Source organism: Nicotiana tomentosiformis, chromosome 3 (genome assembly GCF_000390325.3).
Source record: "Nicotiana tomentosiformis chromosome 3, ASM39032v3, whole genome shotgun sequence".
Taxonomy (NCBI): domain Eukaryota; kingdom Viridiplantae; phylum Streptophyta; class Magnoliopsida; order Solanales; family Solanaceae; genus Nicotiana; species Nicotiana tomentosiformis.
Window position 1 is genome coordinate 31,322,708 of NC_090814.1, and position 17,733 is coordinate 31,340,440.

General features: G+C 37.7%; 2 protein-coding genes across 2 annotated transcripts; both read right to left on the minus strand.

Moving 5' to 3' along the window:
- Positions 1 to 4,077: 4,077 nt before the first annotated feature.
- Positions 4,078 to 4,521, minus strand: LOC138907574 (uncharacterized). The gene has a single exon (XM_070198173.1). The coding sequence runs from the start codon at positions 4,519 to 4,521 to the stop codon at positions 4,078 to 4,080; it is 444 nt and encodes a 147-aa protein (XP_070054274.1).
- Positions 4,522 to 4,879: 358 nt separating this feature from the next.
- LOC138907575 (uncharacterized mitochondrial protein AtMg00860-like) lies at positions 4,880 to 6,030 on the minus strand. Its single transcript, XM_070198175.1, has 3 exons — positions 5,814 to 6,030; positions 5,330 to 5,614; positions 4,880 to 5,073 (listed from the first exon to the last, which is right to left on the minus strand). Exons 1-3 carry the CDS (start codon positions 6,028 to 6,030, stop codon positions 4,880 to 4,882), a joined length of 696 nt encoding a protein of 231 aa, XP_070054276.1.
- Between the last annotated feature and the right edge of the window lie 11,703 nt (positions 6,031 to 17,733).

A 17,733-nucleotide genomic window follows, 5' to 3' on the forward strand; every position in this document is an offset into this window, starting at 1 on the left:
TGCAATTTAGAGTTGGTTTGATAGGATTCAGACATTTGGTTGTAATTCTAGAGATTCTTGAGTTTTGTTTTGGATTTCATGCATTTTGATGTCTGATTTCTGGTTCTACATGTTATTTTGGTATTTTGATCGTGCGAGCGAGTTCGTATGATATTTTTAGACTTGTGTGAATGTTTGGTTTGGATCTTCGAGGGCTCGGATGAGTTTCAGACGTGTTTCGGATTGGATTGAGCTCATTATAGGTTGTCGGTGTGCTGGTGCTGCAGTAGTCGCAATTACGAACACCAGCATTGCAATTGCAAAGAGGAAAGGGAAGGTCCAGATGTCGCAAATGCGACTCCCTCTTCACATTTGCAAACACAGTATAAGATTGGGTTGGGTCGCATTTGCAACTATTGTGTCGCCTTTGTAAAGAAGGATGCCATCGTAATTGCGAAGCCTTTGTTGCAATTGGGACATGTGTGTGGGTTGTCAGGGTTCGCTTTTGTGATCCATGTTCCACAATTGTGAGGGTTCGCAAATGCAAACCCAAGGTCGCAATTTCGTCATCTGTAGCTGAACAAAAGGGCTGGAAGACGTGTTTTTAGTCTCATTTTCATATCTTTGAATTTTAGACTCGGTAGGAGGTGATTTGGACAGAGAATTTTCACATACAATCATTGGGTAAGTGATTTTGATCTATTTTCAATTATATTACATGATTATACATGAGATTTAACATCAAATTCATGAGAATCTGAGTGCAATTTTGGGGATTTTTGTGTATGTTTTGAAAAATAAAAATTTGGGATTTGAGAATCGAACTGGACTCGGATTTGAAAATAAAACACATATATGGACTCGTGGGGTTATGGGTAGTCGAGATCTACCCTTGGACTCGGGTTTTGATCGGGCGGGCTCGGGGTTGATTTTTGTTGAGTTTTAGGGAATTGTGTAAAGATCTTAGCTTTATTAATCGGAATTGATTTCTCTTGCATTGTTTGATGATATTAAGTTATTTTTTGCTAGATTTGAGCCGTGCGAAGGCGAACTTTAAGGGAAAAGCTATATTTGGGTATTAATTTGGCCTAGTTGATGTAAGTATCGTGCCTAACTTTGTTTGAGGGAACTACCCCCTTAGGATTTGGGTTTATTGTACAATTTGAATTATGTGGAAGACGCGTACACGAGATAACGAGTATGTACACGGGCTTATTTGTGATATTTGACCGGTTTAGACTCTTAGGTTACTTATAAGCACTTATATAAAGTTATTATTATTTGTTCTATCTTTTGTTGTTTATTTTATTCTTGCATGCCTTAATTGTAGTTGTTATTACATGTTCTAGTTTTTATTGTCAAAGTTACTCTTATATGCATTTATTTGTAGTTGTTGTTACATGTTATCCTCACCATTGTTGATTTATTATCATGCATTTAGTCGTAGTTTCTATTTCATGCTATCTCTTTCATTGTTAAGCTTATGTTACGTACTTGAATTGGAAGTTGCCATTTCTCGGGAATACCTCACTGTTGAGTTATTGAGGTTGTAGTTGTGAAAGCTACTAGTACTTTGTGCTTGAAGGGTTGATTATTGGGCATCCTTCCTTGTTGAGTTATTTCTCATTCATTTTGTTATTATTGAGATTTTTGAACATGTTGTGGTTGAGCCGTGAGCTATGTATTATGGTAACCTTGTTATTGTTGATTTGGTAATATTGTGGCATATGGGCACGTGAGGTGCGATTGATTATTGTGTTGTGATATTGATACGTATGTGGTGCTATAATGGTGGGTATTGAAATACATGTGATGAGATAAGGTGGGATTTGTACATGTGTTGCTAGTAAGAGAATTACTTAAAGCCACACAGTGAGACAAGGGGGCTAAAAGGCGTGTAGCTATTTCGGAAAAAATATTTTTAAAAATAAATGCAAGGCTCACGCAGTGATATAAGGAAGATTCTGATTGTGATTGTGATTTCTGAAATGGGAACATGAGGTGTAGTACCTCGATGTGATTTTTGTTGTCCATTCTAAATTGGAAAGCTTCGCTGATTTGAACGGTTATTGTATTATTTTCCTTAAATTCATTTCACTCGTATTTTAACTACAGTTTATCATTTTTGCTTTTATCATATGTTCCTTCTTTGTCGTCCTTTGCCTTAATTTTCGTTGTTAGCCTGGTGTGATAAATTGCTTATTTTTCATTTATTACTTTATTTCTCCGTTGTTAGATTATATTAATATTCTACACAGGCTTTCTATGTCTATTTAGTGTCTTGACCTGACTCCGTCACTACTCTACTGAGGTTATGCTTGATACTTACTGGGTACCATTGTGGTGTACTCATACTATGCTTTTGCATATTTTTGTGCAGATCAAGGTACTTCTGCTCATGCCGGGCGCCAGTGATTTGATCCAGATATTCCGGAGACTTCAAGGTATACTTGCTTAATGCTCGCAGGCCTCGGAGTCACCTTCTGCTATTGCTTTTAGTATTGTTACTTCTTATCAAATAGTGTTTATTAGAGATTCTCAGTATATTTCAGTAGAGCTTATGACTCAGGTCTATCGGTTTTGGGGATTACTGTAACTGTTGATCCGTTATGGTTTATCATGATGTTTATCAGTTTGGTTTAATATCTTAGTTATTATTTCTATTAAATTCTCAGTGTGTGTTAGGCTTGCATAGTCTTAGAGACTAGGTGCCATCACGACTACCTAAGATGGGATTTTGGGGTCGTGACATCAACATACAAAGAACCACGTCTGAGCAATTTTGACAGCAACACACAAACACCTAACGGGCATTATTTTAACAACAATCAATACCATTAACAAACTTTACCCAAGCCCCACAATTTCAACATACCACTCATTCCCAATAATCACCCAACACATATAAAAATGTAGAAGAAATCCCGGCAAGGGATTCTTAGGTAGCATAGAATTAGGGTAGAAATAGAATGGGGCTCATGGAATAGGGGTAAATGGTGCGAATCTATTGAAACGCAAAAGAAAAAGGGGGGAGAAGTTCTTACCGGATGCGTTGAAATGAGTTGAAGATATGGTGATTGGAATAGCACGTAAAAGACAGCCTGGAAAGAGATCGAAGTCTCTTGGTAGAGTGTGTTGTGTGTTTGAGCTTTGAGTTCAAAATTGGATTAGGGGAAGTAAGAAGTGGGAAATTAGCAGTAGACCGGGGTTTTAATACATGTGCGTTCTGTGATGAGTTTGCTATTGCGAAATAGTTTTTGCGGTCGTAGAAACATTTCGCGATGGACTTTTACCTATTTGGTGCTTGACCAATGTGCGATCAAAATTTTGGTCGCAGAAATGTAATGCGGTCCATGAAATTGGCCTTCCACCGCAATTTTGAGCAACTTGTTTTCAGGAGTGTCTGGCTACATTCGCGACCACTATGCGGTCAGCGAAACCATTATGCGGTCGCATTTGTGGCCACGGAAAATTTCTGAAGATCGGCTCTTTTTACTCCACGTACCCTGTGCTTTTGCATCCAACTTATCTGTATTTTGGTCACTCTGCACTCTAAAACCTACACTTGAAAATGTTCAACAAACACACATAAACATAAAAAAACAAATAATATAAAAAGTTTAAAAACATTCTAACACATGGGTTGCCTCCCAATAAGCGCTTGATTTAACATCACGGCACGACAATGTTACCACTTCATGGCTTATCAGTCGAGGAGGCTGGTGTGGGACCATCTTTCAGTTGGAATTGTTCTATAAGTTTCCTTCTTCCAATAGTCCCAAGGTAGTGCTTTACACTTTGGCCATTCACTTTGAAGGTTCGAGTCCTATCTTCGGACTCTAATTCAATAGAGACATAAGGAGACACACCAACAACTTTGAATGGGTTGGACCATTTGGACTTAAGTTTTTCCGGAAAGAACTTCAACCTTGAGTTGAAGAGTAAGGCCAAGTCGCCGGATTGGGATTCTCACTTCAAGATCTTTTTATCATGAAAAGATTTCATCCTCTCTTTATGCATTGATTCACTTTCATAGGCTTGGAAACGGAGCTCATCCTACTCATTGAGTTGGGTCATCCTTAGATTAGCAGCTTTGGCCTAGTCAAGATTCAACTTTTTCAATGCCCAAACGGCTTTGTGTTCTAATTCTACCAGCAAGTGACATGCCTTACCAAAAACCAACCGGTAAGGCGAAGTTTCAATGGGTGTTTTGAATGCCGCTTCATAAGCCCAAAGAGAGTCATCTAGCTTTCTTGACCAATCAGTCCTATTTGAATTAACAGTTTTTGCTAGAATGTTCTTGATTTCTCGGTCGGAGACTTCAATTTCACCACTCGATTGAGGATGGTATGGAGTAGCAACCTTGTGCTTAACTCCATATTTCTCGAGCAACCTCACAAAGGATTTGTTGCAAAAGTGAGATCTACCATCACTAAAGATAGCCCTTGGAGTTCCAAATTGAGTAAATATGTTTTTCTTTGAGACATAATCCACTGCCACCAAGATATACATCGTGCCATATGAGCTCACAAAGGGACCCATTAAATCGATCCTCCACACATCAAAGATCTCTACCTCCACTAAGATATACATCATGCCATATGCCTTCTAGAAATGAACCTTTGTCTTTGACATTAATCACATGATTTGACCATCAGTTTTGCGTCTTGGTATATTGATGGCCAATAGTAGCCATGTTCAAGTACTTTAGTCGACGTATGATTTCCACCGTGGTGACCCCAACTGGAGAGTCCTGACACACTTTGAGAATCGGAGTCACCTCATCTTCTGGAGTATAACGCCTAAAGAAGTTGTCAACGTATATCCTGAACAAAAAGGGCTCCTCCCAATAGTATTGCCTACAATCCCTCAAGAACTTCTTCTTTTGATAAACTTCTAATTAGTCGGGAATAAGGACACTAATTAAGAAGTTTGCAATATCAGCATACCAAGGAGTTGAAGTGCTAGATATTGCCAAAAGTTGTTCATATGGGAAAACATTATTGATTTTAAGATCTCCCTTTGGTCTCCCTGCCTCTTCAAGCCTAGATCGGTGATCCACTACTTGATTTTCCGTTCCTTTCCGATCATTGACTTCAAAGGAAAATTATTGCAACAAAAGGACCCACCTAATCAACCTCAGTTTGGCATCTTTCTTCGCCATAAGGTAGTGGAGAGCAGCATGATCGGTAAAGACTATCACCTTGGATCCCAACAAATAGGCCCGGATATTTTCAAAATCATAGAGAATGGCAAGAAATTCATGCTCAGTCACTGTGTAATTCATTTTCGTGATTGAGTGTCTTGCTTGCATTATAGACAATATGTAGTATCTTGTTGTGTCTCTTACCAATCACCACCCCAATAGCCACACCACTAGCATCACACATAAGCTCGAATGGAAGAGACCAATCAGGAGTGACAATAATACGTCCCGTGGTGAGGTTTGCTTTCAATTCCTCAAAAGCTTTAAGGCACTTATCATTGAACACAAATTTAGCATCCTTTCCAGGAAGCTTGCACATAGGACTCACAATCTTTGAGAAGTCTTTGATAAATCGCTGATAGAACTCGGTATGCCCCAAAAAGCTTCGAACACCCTTGATCGAAGTGGGAGGAGGACGCTTGGAAATAACTTCAAATTTTGCTCAATCAACGTCAATGCATTGCTTGGAGATTTTGTGGCCAAGAACGATACCTTCGTCCACCATGAAGTGAAATTTCTTCCAATTGAGCAACATGTTGGTCTCTTCGCATCTTTTGAGCTCTTACCTATGATTGTCAAAGCAATTTTTGAATGATTCACAACCCACGGAGATCTCATCCATGAAAACCTCCAAGAAATCTTCCACCATGTCCGAGACATTCTGCTAAAAGAATTAGCCCAAATGACATTCGGCTAAAAGCAAAGGTCCCATAAGGACAAGTGAATTTCGTCTTCTCTTGGTTCTCCAAGGCTATATTTATTTGGTTATACCCGGAATAACCATCCATGAAGCAAGAAAATGACCTTCCCGCTAGCCGATCAAGAATTTGATCAATAAAAGGCATATGCAAATGGTATTTTCACGTGGCACTATTGAGTTTCCGGTAGTCCATGAAAACTCTCCATCCGGCCACTGTCCTCATTGAAATGAGTTCATTTTTGTTATTTTGAATCACGGTCATGCCTCCCTTCTTTGGCACACATTGCACCGGACTCTCCCAAGGACTATCCCTAATGGGGTAAACAACCCCGCCATCCAATAATTTTATAATTTCTTTCTTCACCACTTCTTGCATGGAGGAATTCAACCTCATTTGATGCTCTACATTAGGTTTTCTATCTTCTTCAAGTTGGATTTTGTGATCACAAATACCGGAGGGAATCCCCCGGATATCCGCTATTGTCCAACCAATGGCTCTTTTATGCTCCTTCAAGGTCTCAAATAATTGCTCAACATGCACATCATTTAACAAATATGAAATAATTAAGGGTAGAGTGTCATTAGAGCAAAGAAATTTAAACCTTAAGTGTGGTGGTAGTGGCTTGAGCTCAAGTTGTGGCGAATCAATGATTGAAGGCTTGGCAGGAGGAGTGACTCTATTCTCTAAGTCAAGAGAAAATTTCTTTGGTTTGTAAGTGTATGAACGAAACCCTTCCAATGCATTCATTGTCTCCACATTTCCCTCTATGTCGTCATCATCAAAATTCATCAAGATCGCCTCCAATGCCTCACCAAGGCATTCCTCTTCCATCTTCACCTCAATGGCATCTTCTACCACATCAACAACATTAAGTACCGAGATACTCTCATATGGATTTGGTAGTTTCATGACCTTACTTGCTTGAAAAGTAACTTCTTCGTCATTCACCCAAATTTTAATCTCATTTATTTTCGAGTCTATAAGTGCTCTTCCGATTGTAAGGAATGGTCTTCCCAAGATGATAGAGATTTCTTTATCAACAGAATAATCAAGAATAACAAAGTTGGCGGGGAGGAGGAACTTCCCCACTTTCACAAGCACATCATCCACTATCCTCACCGGTCACTTCACCGAATGGTCGGCCATTTACAATCTCATACTAGTAGGCCTAGACATCCCCAATCCCGCTTGCTTGTAAATAGCAAGTGAAATTAAGTATGATATCACCATTGTCACACAGAGCTCTTGCAAAGTCACGCAATCCAATAGTGCATGGAATGGTAAAAATCCCAGGATCCTCTTTCTTTTAGACGACAGTTGTTGAGATGATCGAGCTGATCCGGTAGGTGACACTCACCATTTTTTTCTTGATATTCTTCTTCTTAGTGATCAAATCCTTCAAGTGTTTAGAAAATCCAGGCATCTCTTGAAAAGCTTCCACAAATGGAATGTTCACCTATAATTTCCTTAATATGTCATAGAACTTCTCGAACTTGCTACTTTGATATTCTCCTTGTGAATTGTTAACATAGTTTGCTTTTTCATATTGCATTGGAGGATATTCTTGATGCTGGCCTTCTTGATGTTGATAGTTAACATTCGACATTGGTTGTACTTCTTCCAAAATATTCACTTTCTTTGTTTAGATTTTCACAAATATGTTTTTCAAAACATTTACGTTGGTGGCAAGCCTGGCAATTAATTGATCTCTTTCTTGATTTTCCTTGATGATGTTGGTCAAATAAGGGTTACCATATGAGACACCACCTACCGTGTCACCCGAATGCTAAGCTTGATTGTGTTTGGCCACCTTACCGAGGATTTAGGCGACTCTTGCAAATGTTTTGTCCATGAAAGGTCCATTCGCCACATTGTTGGCTACATGTTGGTTCATGGGGTTCAAACCCTTGTAGAACTTTTCCAACAAAATATTTTTCCGAAACTAATGATTTGGTGATCTCACCAAGTATTGCTTTAATCTTACCCAGGCTTCATGAAGTTGTTCTCTCGGTAATTGCTTGAAGAAAAAAAATTGTCCCTAAGTTCGAACTTCTTGCTTTGTGAAAATCATTTTCCTAGGAAACATGCACAAGTTCGTCACAAGTGTGGATGGAGAATGGATGTAGACTATGAATCTGTTGCCTTGCCTATTTAGCTAGAGAGTATTTGAACACCCTCAACCTCAAGGCATCATCCGATACATGATTTTGCTTGTGCTTTGCACACACCCATTAAATTTTTGAGGTATTGTGTTGGGTCATCATCGATAGAGTTTCGGAAGAACCCTCCCGCCTTTAGCATTAGGTAGAGACAATGGTCGATTTTGAAGGTAGCCGCGTCAACTCTAGGAGGGATAATGGCATTTAAATCATCAATGAATTCATCCACATCTGCAAACACATTCTTTGGCTTGCCTATGCTTGCCTAGTTATGCAAAACAAAACAAGTAAAGTGTGATAGAATAGAAAAATACTTAAAGTAAAGCACACACTAGTTAGTAATTTCAAAACCGTATTCTCCGGCAACAGCGCCAAAAATTGATATACTCAAATTATACTGATGTAAATAGCGTAAAGCATTCGATGTCAAATATAATAACCCAACTAGGTTGGGTTCGAATCCCATATAGAATAGGCGTGAAATATTACTTGAATAGTGTGTCACTTGACTAAGATTGTAATTCTACTCCGTTAGTATGGAAAAAGTTTGATATTTGTAGATTATGAAGAAAAGCTATTTTGTTACGAGATTTGATTAATTGGATTAAGAAACCAAGGTTGTGTCCCTTTTTATGAAATATAATGCTATTGGTGTTACTATGATATATTTCTAATGGGAAGTTCTTTGATATGCAAATGGTTTCTATATGAATACCCAATATTTTCCAATAGTTAGGTTGTATTTCCTCTTTATCATTTTATCAAACATAAAAGAGCGACAATTAAGAGCAACCAATATATGCCAAGTAGAACCCACTTATTCCTAAGCAATTCTATTAAACAAAGTATAAAGCCTCAAGTTCTTGTTATTCATTTCTACCAAACTCTAACCCACTTTTCCAAGTGAAAGATAAGATAAAATGGCAATAGTTAATGATTGCAACCACAAACTATAATTGAAGTATGAAAAATAAAGAGAAATCAACAACCCATTATATATATATATATATATACACACACACACACACAATGGTAAATACCCATTAACATTATACCTACTTTGGGTCCACAACTTTAGTATTTAAAGTTAACTACTCTCAATATAGGAAATTTTTCATACCAAGATGACCGCAAAAACCCTAACTCTTCTATTTATAATGGCCAAAAAGGGGACAAATTTGTGACAAAAATAGCCTTTAGGAAAGTTCCGCGATCACGGAATGGATCACGGATGTGATCTGCGGTCCGCACATTTGTTGCATAGCCACAAATGTGATCTTCAACACTTTCAAAATTACATCGCATATCGGTTATGCGATCTGACTTTTTCAGAATTTTTGACATCTTTTTCGTATTCTTGGCTGTTCAAGTCCGATTTCCTACAAAACAATAAAATAATATAAGAGACAACTTATAATGCTTTAAATGTAAGCTAAAGTCTATGAAATTAGTATTGAAAGTGCCATATTTCTACGTCACATCATGGCCCAAGGTAGCATAGGTAATCACGCGACTCTAGAAGGAAGGTTCTAAATCCATGCACAATAGGAACATAAAATTCATATGCCCTACAGGAACATGTATTACATACCCTACCCGATACCTCAATAATAACGTGAGTCCACATACCCTTATACCTAAATGACTCTCACCGGTCTTAAATAAGTAATGATAAAAGGACATGTATGCTAACAAAGTGCACATAAAAAATAGTGTATAACTAAATTGGTCCACCATGTACAACAGGTACATGAAATCCATATTGTTAAAGTAGCATGCGAAGAATGCATTGTAACATATAGTAAAAGTAGTCATACAACAGATAAAATATGTAGCAACTACAGCATGTAACAAACAAGGAATAAGAAAGCCTTCAATCTACCCTCAAACGGATAATCTTGGCATCCGTATAGACTCGTCATCTTGTATATACGTCACCCCTAAATTCAACCAAGATGCTTACTTTATTATGGCAAGCTTAAAGCTTCAAATACTGCTTTACCTCACTTTGAAGCTTTCAAACGTCCACAATCTAGTAAAAAATACTTTACAAGGTCAAATATAGTCCGAATACGCAATTTCATAATAGAATATTCAAAGTCAATAGAAGTCAACAAAAGTCAACCCCGACCCACATGGTTAAATCCGAAATAAACATCGAATTTTGGTGGTCGTAACCTCATTAGTCCAAAATGTATGTGGATTCTCAATCCTAGTCCAACTCGATGTTCAAATCCTCAAAAATCATCCTTTTATCTTTCAAGTCAACACCATAACTTTTACCTTTAATTTCCTAGTTTTTAGGTGTTAAAATCCATGGGCGTGCAATATTTACCTCAAGAATCAGGTAAAAATTACCTCAAAATTGCCTCAATCCGAGTTCCCTAGCTCCAAAAATAGTGAAATGAGCTTAAATTCAGAAAATTAGCTTTTTAAACCCCTAAACGAAAACCCTTCATTTCATCGTGACCAGGAGCCCCAGAATCATGAAGATCAATCAGTTGGCCTCCTACGCAACAACGATGACAACTCACATGACCATGAAGGTCAAATCCCCAACCCTTACACGACCGCGACATAGTGCTCGCTATCGTGATGCACTCTATTGTACCTATAATTTTCTGCAATTCCAACTTTCTTTTACATGCACCAAAACAGCCCAAAATCTTCGGGTCTAAATGCTAACATATCTACAAGTCTTGAAACACAAAACAGAGATTATTTACTCAAATCAAAGACCAAAGTTAACTTAATAAACATTAAGGGTCAAGTTAGCATGCAAGTGTACCAAAATGTTCCCGAGCCCTTGGGGAACCAAATCGCCCATATCCGCAAGACCAGAATAATCATACAAATCTACGGGTAATCTCTTACTAGAAAATAGGGTACTAAAATTCAAAACAACCGATTGGATCGTTACATGTGAATATCGGTGTTTTCCTTCTTCGGCTATTATGACATGGAGTGTATGCTTTATGTGACTTTTTCTTATTACATGACTACTTGAGAATCTTTCCATGGTAGTATAATATTATTAGAATCATCCATATACTAGCTAGTCTAACATTTTAGTGATATGTATGTCGATTTATATATATTCATGCATTGTACATATGCACCTTCATTTGTATATGAGTTTCACACATATATGTAGTTTTGGCATGTTGATTATACATGTGGATAATGATATGCAAGTAAGTTTTCCATGCAGATTATAATATGCATATGAATTGGCCATGCGGTTTAGATAATTTTGCCAAAGGCTAAGATATTGTGTGCGAATATGGATCTATCCCTCATGAGTCGCCCAACCATGTTTCTCTCTTGGTAACGTATATGCAAGTATTGTCTACCGCTTCAATATTCCTTCTCAAGCTGAGGTATGAAACACGTTATTCTTTCTCAGCTGGCTTAGTAAATATTCATGTCATAATTTACCAAGAATTTTTTCAAAAATATGCTAGCTGCTCCTTAGTATCAAAAATGGTGGTTGGAAGATTCGAAAGTTGCTTTATTGTCACGTTGTAGTTAAACTGATAGTCACACTTAATTTTGTATAACGATTCAGCCAGTCGTTTTGATTTTTTTTTTTTAAATCCTTATTTGAGACTCCTCGTAGGTTCCTTTAGTGATTTATGACTTATGAGTATGGGTGGCACGAGTCTCGAAGGGTTCAGAAGTGTTTTGGAATACTTGGTTCTTTATTAAAATCCTAAAGTACTTAAATAATTCACCAACATCAACATTTTAAATAAACAACCTTATATTCATTGTTCAAAAGTTCTGATGGGTTCCTACGATGATTTTGAACTTATACATATGTTCTGATTAGGACATGATCGACTCGAGTACAATTCGACACTATTGCATGAAAAATTTAAGAGTTCATAACTTGGTTTGAACCTTGATTCTAAGTTATGGTATTTCCTTTTATATTTTGAGCTTTTAGTTAAGTCTATATATGGTATTGGGACTAGTTGGGATAATTGGATGGGTCACCGATGGGATCGATTGATTTTCAGCTTATTTGGAGCAAGTTTTAAAAGATTTGAATTGCTGAAGCATGGTCTTCTGCATTTGGCCTTATTGCAGAAGAAAACTAGTATAAATTTATAAGAAATATGTTGATGATATTAGAATGAAGGTTGTAGTTCATTGAGCCTAGTTTCTAATGGTTCAAATATATTATCATTTTGATCTTTCTATGAAAATATATGGCTATCTTGCTGGAGGGTAGCAGTGCAGTCACTACTGTCAGGACCAAGTTGTAGCCTGGTCTGTGGTTCGTGGAGCAGGAAATGCAGCCACAGTGGTATGTGGACTACCGAGCCGTATTTTTACATCAACTTCAAAAAAACTATTTAACGCTAGATTTTATAATTTTAATTTATTTCCTGATTTTCGGAGCTCGGTTTTGAGAGGATTGAAGCTAAGGTTTCATTTACACGTTTAGGATAAGTGATTGTAACTTGAATCTATGGGTATTACATGAATCTATCACTAGATCTAACATTAAAACGAGGATCTGAACAAGATAAAATGAATTTTTCAACCAAAACGTATTAGAATAAATTTTATGTTTTGAATATCAAAATGAACTCGAATTTGAAAACAAATTACACATTTTGCCTCGCAGAGGGGTTACTGAGATTTAGTTTTAGTCAAGGTTGGCTTTTTGTTGACTTTTGAAATATTGTTAAAGATTGAAGTTGTTCATTGAAAATGATTTTATAGCGTCATTTGACTATGCTGAGTACTCTTTGGTTAGATTGTGGAGACATAATGCTCTTATTTACAACTCTTCATCACTTTCTCGCTTGGGAGGTCCTAAAATACACAAAAATAAAAAATAATACCACCAAATGTTCTAACTCCATCGTCATCTATAGAGAAATTTACTACTAGAAATTCGGAAAAACCCGTCCAAAAAAATCGACCAAAGTTGGTCGGTAATGGCCAATAACCGTCCAAAATGCGACCATTAACGTGTGGTCGGTATTTTGAAGGTCGGAAGGGCATACCGACCAAAGTTGGTCGGAAATTACCGACCAACTTTGGTCGGTCAATTAAAATAATAAAAAAAATTCCGAAAAAACCGACCAACCAAAGTTGGTCGGTATTTTAAGTATGTAATTAAAAATGCATCGTCTGGGAATCGAACCAGGGTCTGTACTGTGGCAGGATACTATACTACCACTAGACCATTGGTGCATTTTATTTTAAGACTGTCTTTTATTTCATTTATACTCTTTAATTGTATTTTCGCACGAAAATAACCGACCAAAGTTGGTCGGTTTTATTAAAAAATAAAATTACCGATCGAATTCGGTCGGATTTTTAAAATGACTGGCCGAATTAACCAACCGATTTCGGTCGGTTTTTTTAATATTAATTTTAATTTATTTTAAATGAAAAACCGACCAAAGTTCTTTGGTTTCTTGAAAAATAAATTTTGCGGGACTCAAAAATAGTTTTTCGCATTTTTGCGCCAAATAAAACCGACCAAAGTTGGCCGGTCTCGTAAAAATAAATTAAAAAATAAAATATTTTGAAAAATCGACCAACTTTGGTCGGATTTTTGGCCGGTTTTTTGACCGACCAAAATTGGTCGGTCGACCGTGGTCAGTTTTTACCGAATTTCTAGCAGTGAATCGCTAGTATAAATATTTATGGACACCTGCTTTCCTGTAGGTAAATGAACTTTTCCTCTATTTATTTTCAGTCAACTCCTCATGAGTTATGACTAAATAGATTTAGATTAAAGGCCATTATATTTGATGCTCCTATGTCTATTGTCAAGTCATGAGTAACTATATAAGACATAAGATCAGTCATAATACCTACTGTATTAGTTGTGTTCTCCACTTCTTTTTCCTTATTCAACATTTGAAGAATTTGATTATACTATTCTTGATTAAACAGCAGTATTGGATAATATGATGATGAGGCAATAGAAAAAGATTAACTCTAAGTGTCTTGAGACTGATTTTCAGCAATAGTGACATTGTTTTCAAGTATATATTAGGATCTTCCCTCTCGTGTTATACTCGAAATTTGTTGGGTAAACATGCAACTTGTAGCAATTGTCATAGTATACCCTTTAGAGTTATAGTAGTTGTAATGACCTGGCTGGTCATTTTAAGTATTTGAGTCCCATTTTTCTTGTTGAAGCTTCTCGTATATTTATTTGTGGTTATGTGACTTGGGGAGGTTTGTTGGTTTGTTTCGGAAAGGTTTTGGATTGATTTGGAACACTTAGTTCCTAGTTTGGAAGTTTAAGTTGGAAATATTGATCAAGTTTGACTTTTGTGAAAATAACCCTGGAACGATATTTTGATGGTCTTAGTAAGTGCGTACGATGATTTTGTACTTAGGCTTATGTCCGAAATTGAACTCGGAGGTTTCTAGGATGAATTGGCCTTTTTTTGTCAAAAATTGACAATTTGAAGGTTTAGAAATTTTTTAAGTTTGACCATGGGTTAACTTTGTAGCTATCGGACTCGAATTTTAGTTTTGATACTTGGAATAGATCTGTTTTATCATTTGGAACTTATAATTCCGAGTTGATTTGATAGGAATCAAACACTTAGTTGTGATTTTAGAAGTTCTTGAGTTTTCATAGTGATTTTGATGCATTTTGGTGTTCGACCGTGGTTTCGAATTTTATTTTGGCATTTTGAGTTCGCGAGCGATTTCGTGTGATGTTTACAGACTTGTGGGAATGTTTGGTGTGGAGCCTCGGGGGATCGGATAAGTTTCTGACGTGTTTTAGAATGTTTTGGACTGTTTCAGTGCTGCTGGTGTGCTGGTATTGCAGGTCACGCAAATGCGAGCACCAGTTTGCATTTGCAATTATCGTACTTGCACAGGGGGAAGCTAGGCTAGGCTAATCGCATTTGCGATCCATTTGGTCGCTTTTGTGACATGATCTGACTTTGAAAACTCAAAGTTTTGGTTGCATTTGTGATATTTCTTGGGGCAGACAGATTTCGGTTTTGCGATCTTTGCGTCGCCTCTGGTCGCAAATGTGACATCTGCACCTGGGTTAAAAGATTGGATTCGGGTATTAGTCTCATTTTATCACATTTTGAGCACTAGACTTAGTGGAAGGGGATTTTCACACATAGTCATCGGGTAAGTAATTTTCACTTAATTTTGATATTATAACATGATTACTTATGGATTTTAACATCAAAATCATGAAATTTGAAGGGAATTTTTGGGAATTTTAGACTATGTTTTAAAAAATGCAAAATTAGAGATTTAAGAGTCGGTTTGGACTCGGTTTTGCAAACTAATCATATATTTGGACTCGTGGGGTTATAGATTGTCGAGATCTACCCCTCGACTCGGGTTTTGACCGGGCGAGCTCGGGGTTGACTTTTGTTGATTTTCGTGAAATTGGTAAAGATTGCAACTTTATTAATTGAAATTGATTTTTCTTGAATTCTTTTATATTATTAAGCCATTTTTTCTAGATTTGAGTCGAGCGGAGGTGAATTTTAAAAGAAAAGTATTTTTAGAGTATTGATTAGGGCTATTTGAGGTAAGTATCTTACCTAACCTTGTGGGGGGGAGGGAGGGGGTACCTTTAGGATTTGGTCTAAATTGTATAATTGTGTTTTGAGAAACGATGTGTACACGGGGTAACAAGTGTGTACACTGGCGTATGTGTGATATATGACCGGATTAGGCCTTAGGCTATTAATATGCTTTGAATTGGTGTTGTTTGCTATATGAAACATGCTATATTGCTAAATGCTCCCCGCACTCTTGTGCTATTGTAATGTTATTGTGCACCTTGTTCTTGAGCCGTGGGCTATATCTTGATGTGACTTTGGGGTATTGTTATTTTGTAATATTGTGGCACATGTGGGTTTGTTGTGCGGGTTGATTGTTGTTGCATGGAGTATATGGGTGGCGAGATGCGCATGCGGCGACATAAGTGAGGTATTTTATTGTGATATGCATGCGGCGAGATAAGGGTTGCTTGTTATATGCATGCGGTGACTTAAGGGAGGCATTCCATTATTTATTGCATGCGGAGTCATAAGGGTGGATTTGATGGGGATATTTTGAGATATATCGGGGTGTTCTTTTGTTATTGTTAATGTGTTGGAACCGGGGTTAATATTTTGATCACAAATGTGTTTCTTAAATATTTTGTCTTGTGCTTTATGAGTTGTTGGTTAAAAAATTTTGATATGTTATTACATGCCCCGTTCCCATTGATGTTTTGTTGGCAAAAACGGATTATTCTATATTGAGTTGCTGTTACACATTCTTTGAGGTTGTTGATATTTGTTCGATTATGCTTTCTATTGTCAATTTTCTGTTGATATTTTGCACAGGTTATTTGACTCGTGAGTGTCATGACTTGAACCTCATCATTACACCACCAAGGTTAGTCTTGATACTTACTGAGTACCGACTGTGGTATACTCATACTACGCTTATGCACATTCTTTGTGCAGATCGAGTTGATCGTTAGGCGATGTGCTAGAGCTGGTTGGAGATTGTATTGTATCCTTACTGTTCCGTTCACAGATCTCAGAGTCACCCTCTTTATCTTGTTTTCTATTATTTATGTATTCTAGATAGTATTGTATTCGTCGAGACTGGTTATATATTCCATGCAGAGTTTTTCACTCAGTACTACCTCGCTTTGGGAAGTTGTTTATTGTACTCATGTTGGTAGTATTTTTGTTAAACTCTTAAGTTGTTATATTTTGATTGTAATTGTATGTGATAGGTTCACCGAATCTTAGAGTCTTTGTACCATCACGGCCCCTCTGGCAGGATTTTGGGTCGTGAAAAGTTGGTATCAGAGTTCTAGGTTCATAAGTTCTATGAGTCATAAGCAAGTTTAGTAGACTCTTGTGGGTCGATATGGAAACATTTCTACTTATCTTCGAGAGGCTATAGAACTATTAGAAAATTTCATTTCTTTCATTCTTTGTTGTACGGATTTATTGATTTCGGAGTTTGAGCCTTTGTCTTTCTATTCTCTCGCATATGGTGAGGAGATAAGCTTCAGTTACTGATGATGTTGCCCCCAAGGCCGGTGATGCAAGAGGTCGCGGCAGAGGTAGAAGCGGAGCACATGCCGCAGCAAGGGGTCGTGCTAGGGCCGTGACTAAGGAGCTACCAGTAGCTCTGATTGGGGAGCAGGAACCCGAGGTGCCTGTTGCTACCCCTGGACTTCAAGAGATTTTGGCGCACTTTCTGAGCATGTTTGAGACCTTGGCTTAGGCTGTGTTGATTCCAGTTTCACTAGCTACTTCATAGGCTGGGGGTCCAGACTCCTACTACACGTACTCTAGAGCAATACATTCATGTTCATTAGGCTCTGGTTGTTATACCGGTGCAGCCCATGATTGCGGTCCAGCCCATGGTCGGGCTAGTTGCGCCGGTTGAGGAGCAGAAGAGGTTAGAGAGGTTTCAGAAGTATCATCCTCCTTATTTCAGCGACGGGCCTTCTGAGGACGCATCGGGTTTCTTAGACCAATGTCACCGTATCCTGTGTGCTATGGGTTTGGTAGAGTTGAGCGGGGTTGACCTTACTACTTTCCAGCTGATGGGGCCGGCATATAGATGGTGGCAGACTTATGAGGCGAGTAGGTCAGCTGGCGCATCGCCACTCACTTGGTCCCAGTTCACTGATTTCTTTTTCAGAGAGTTTATTCCT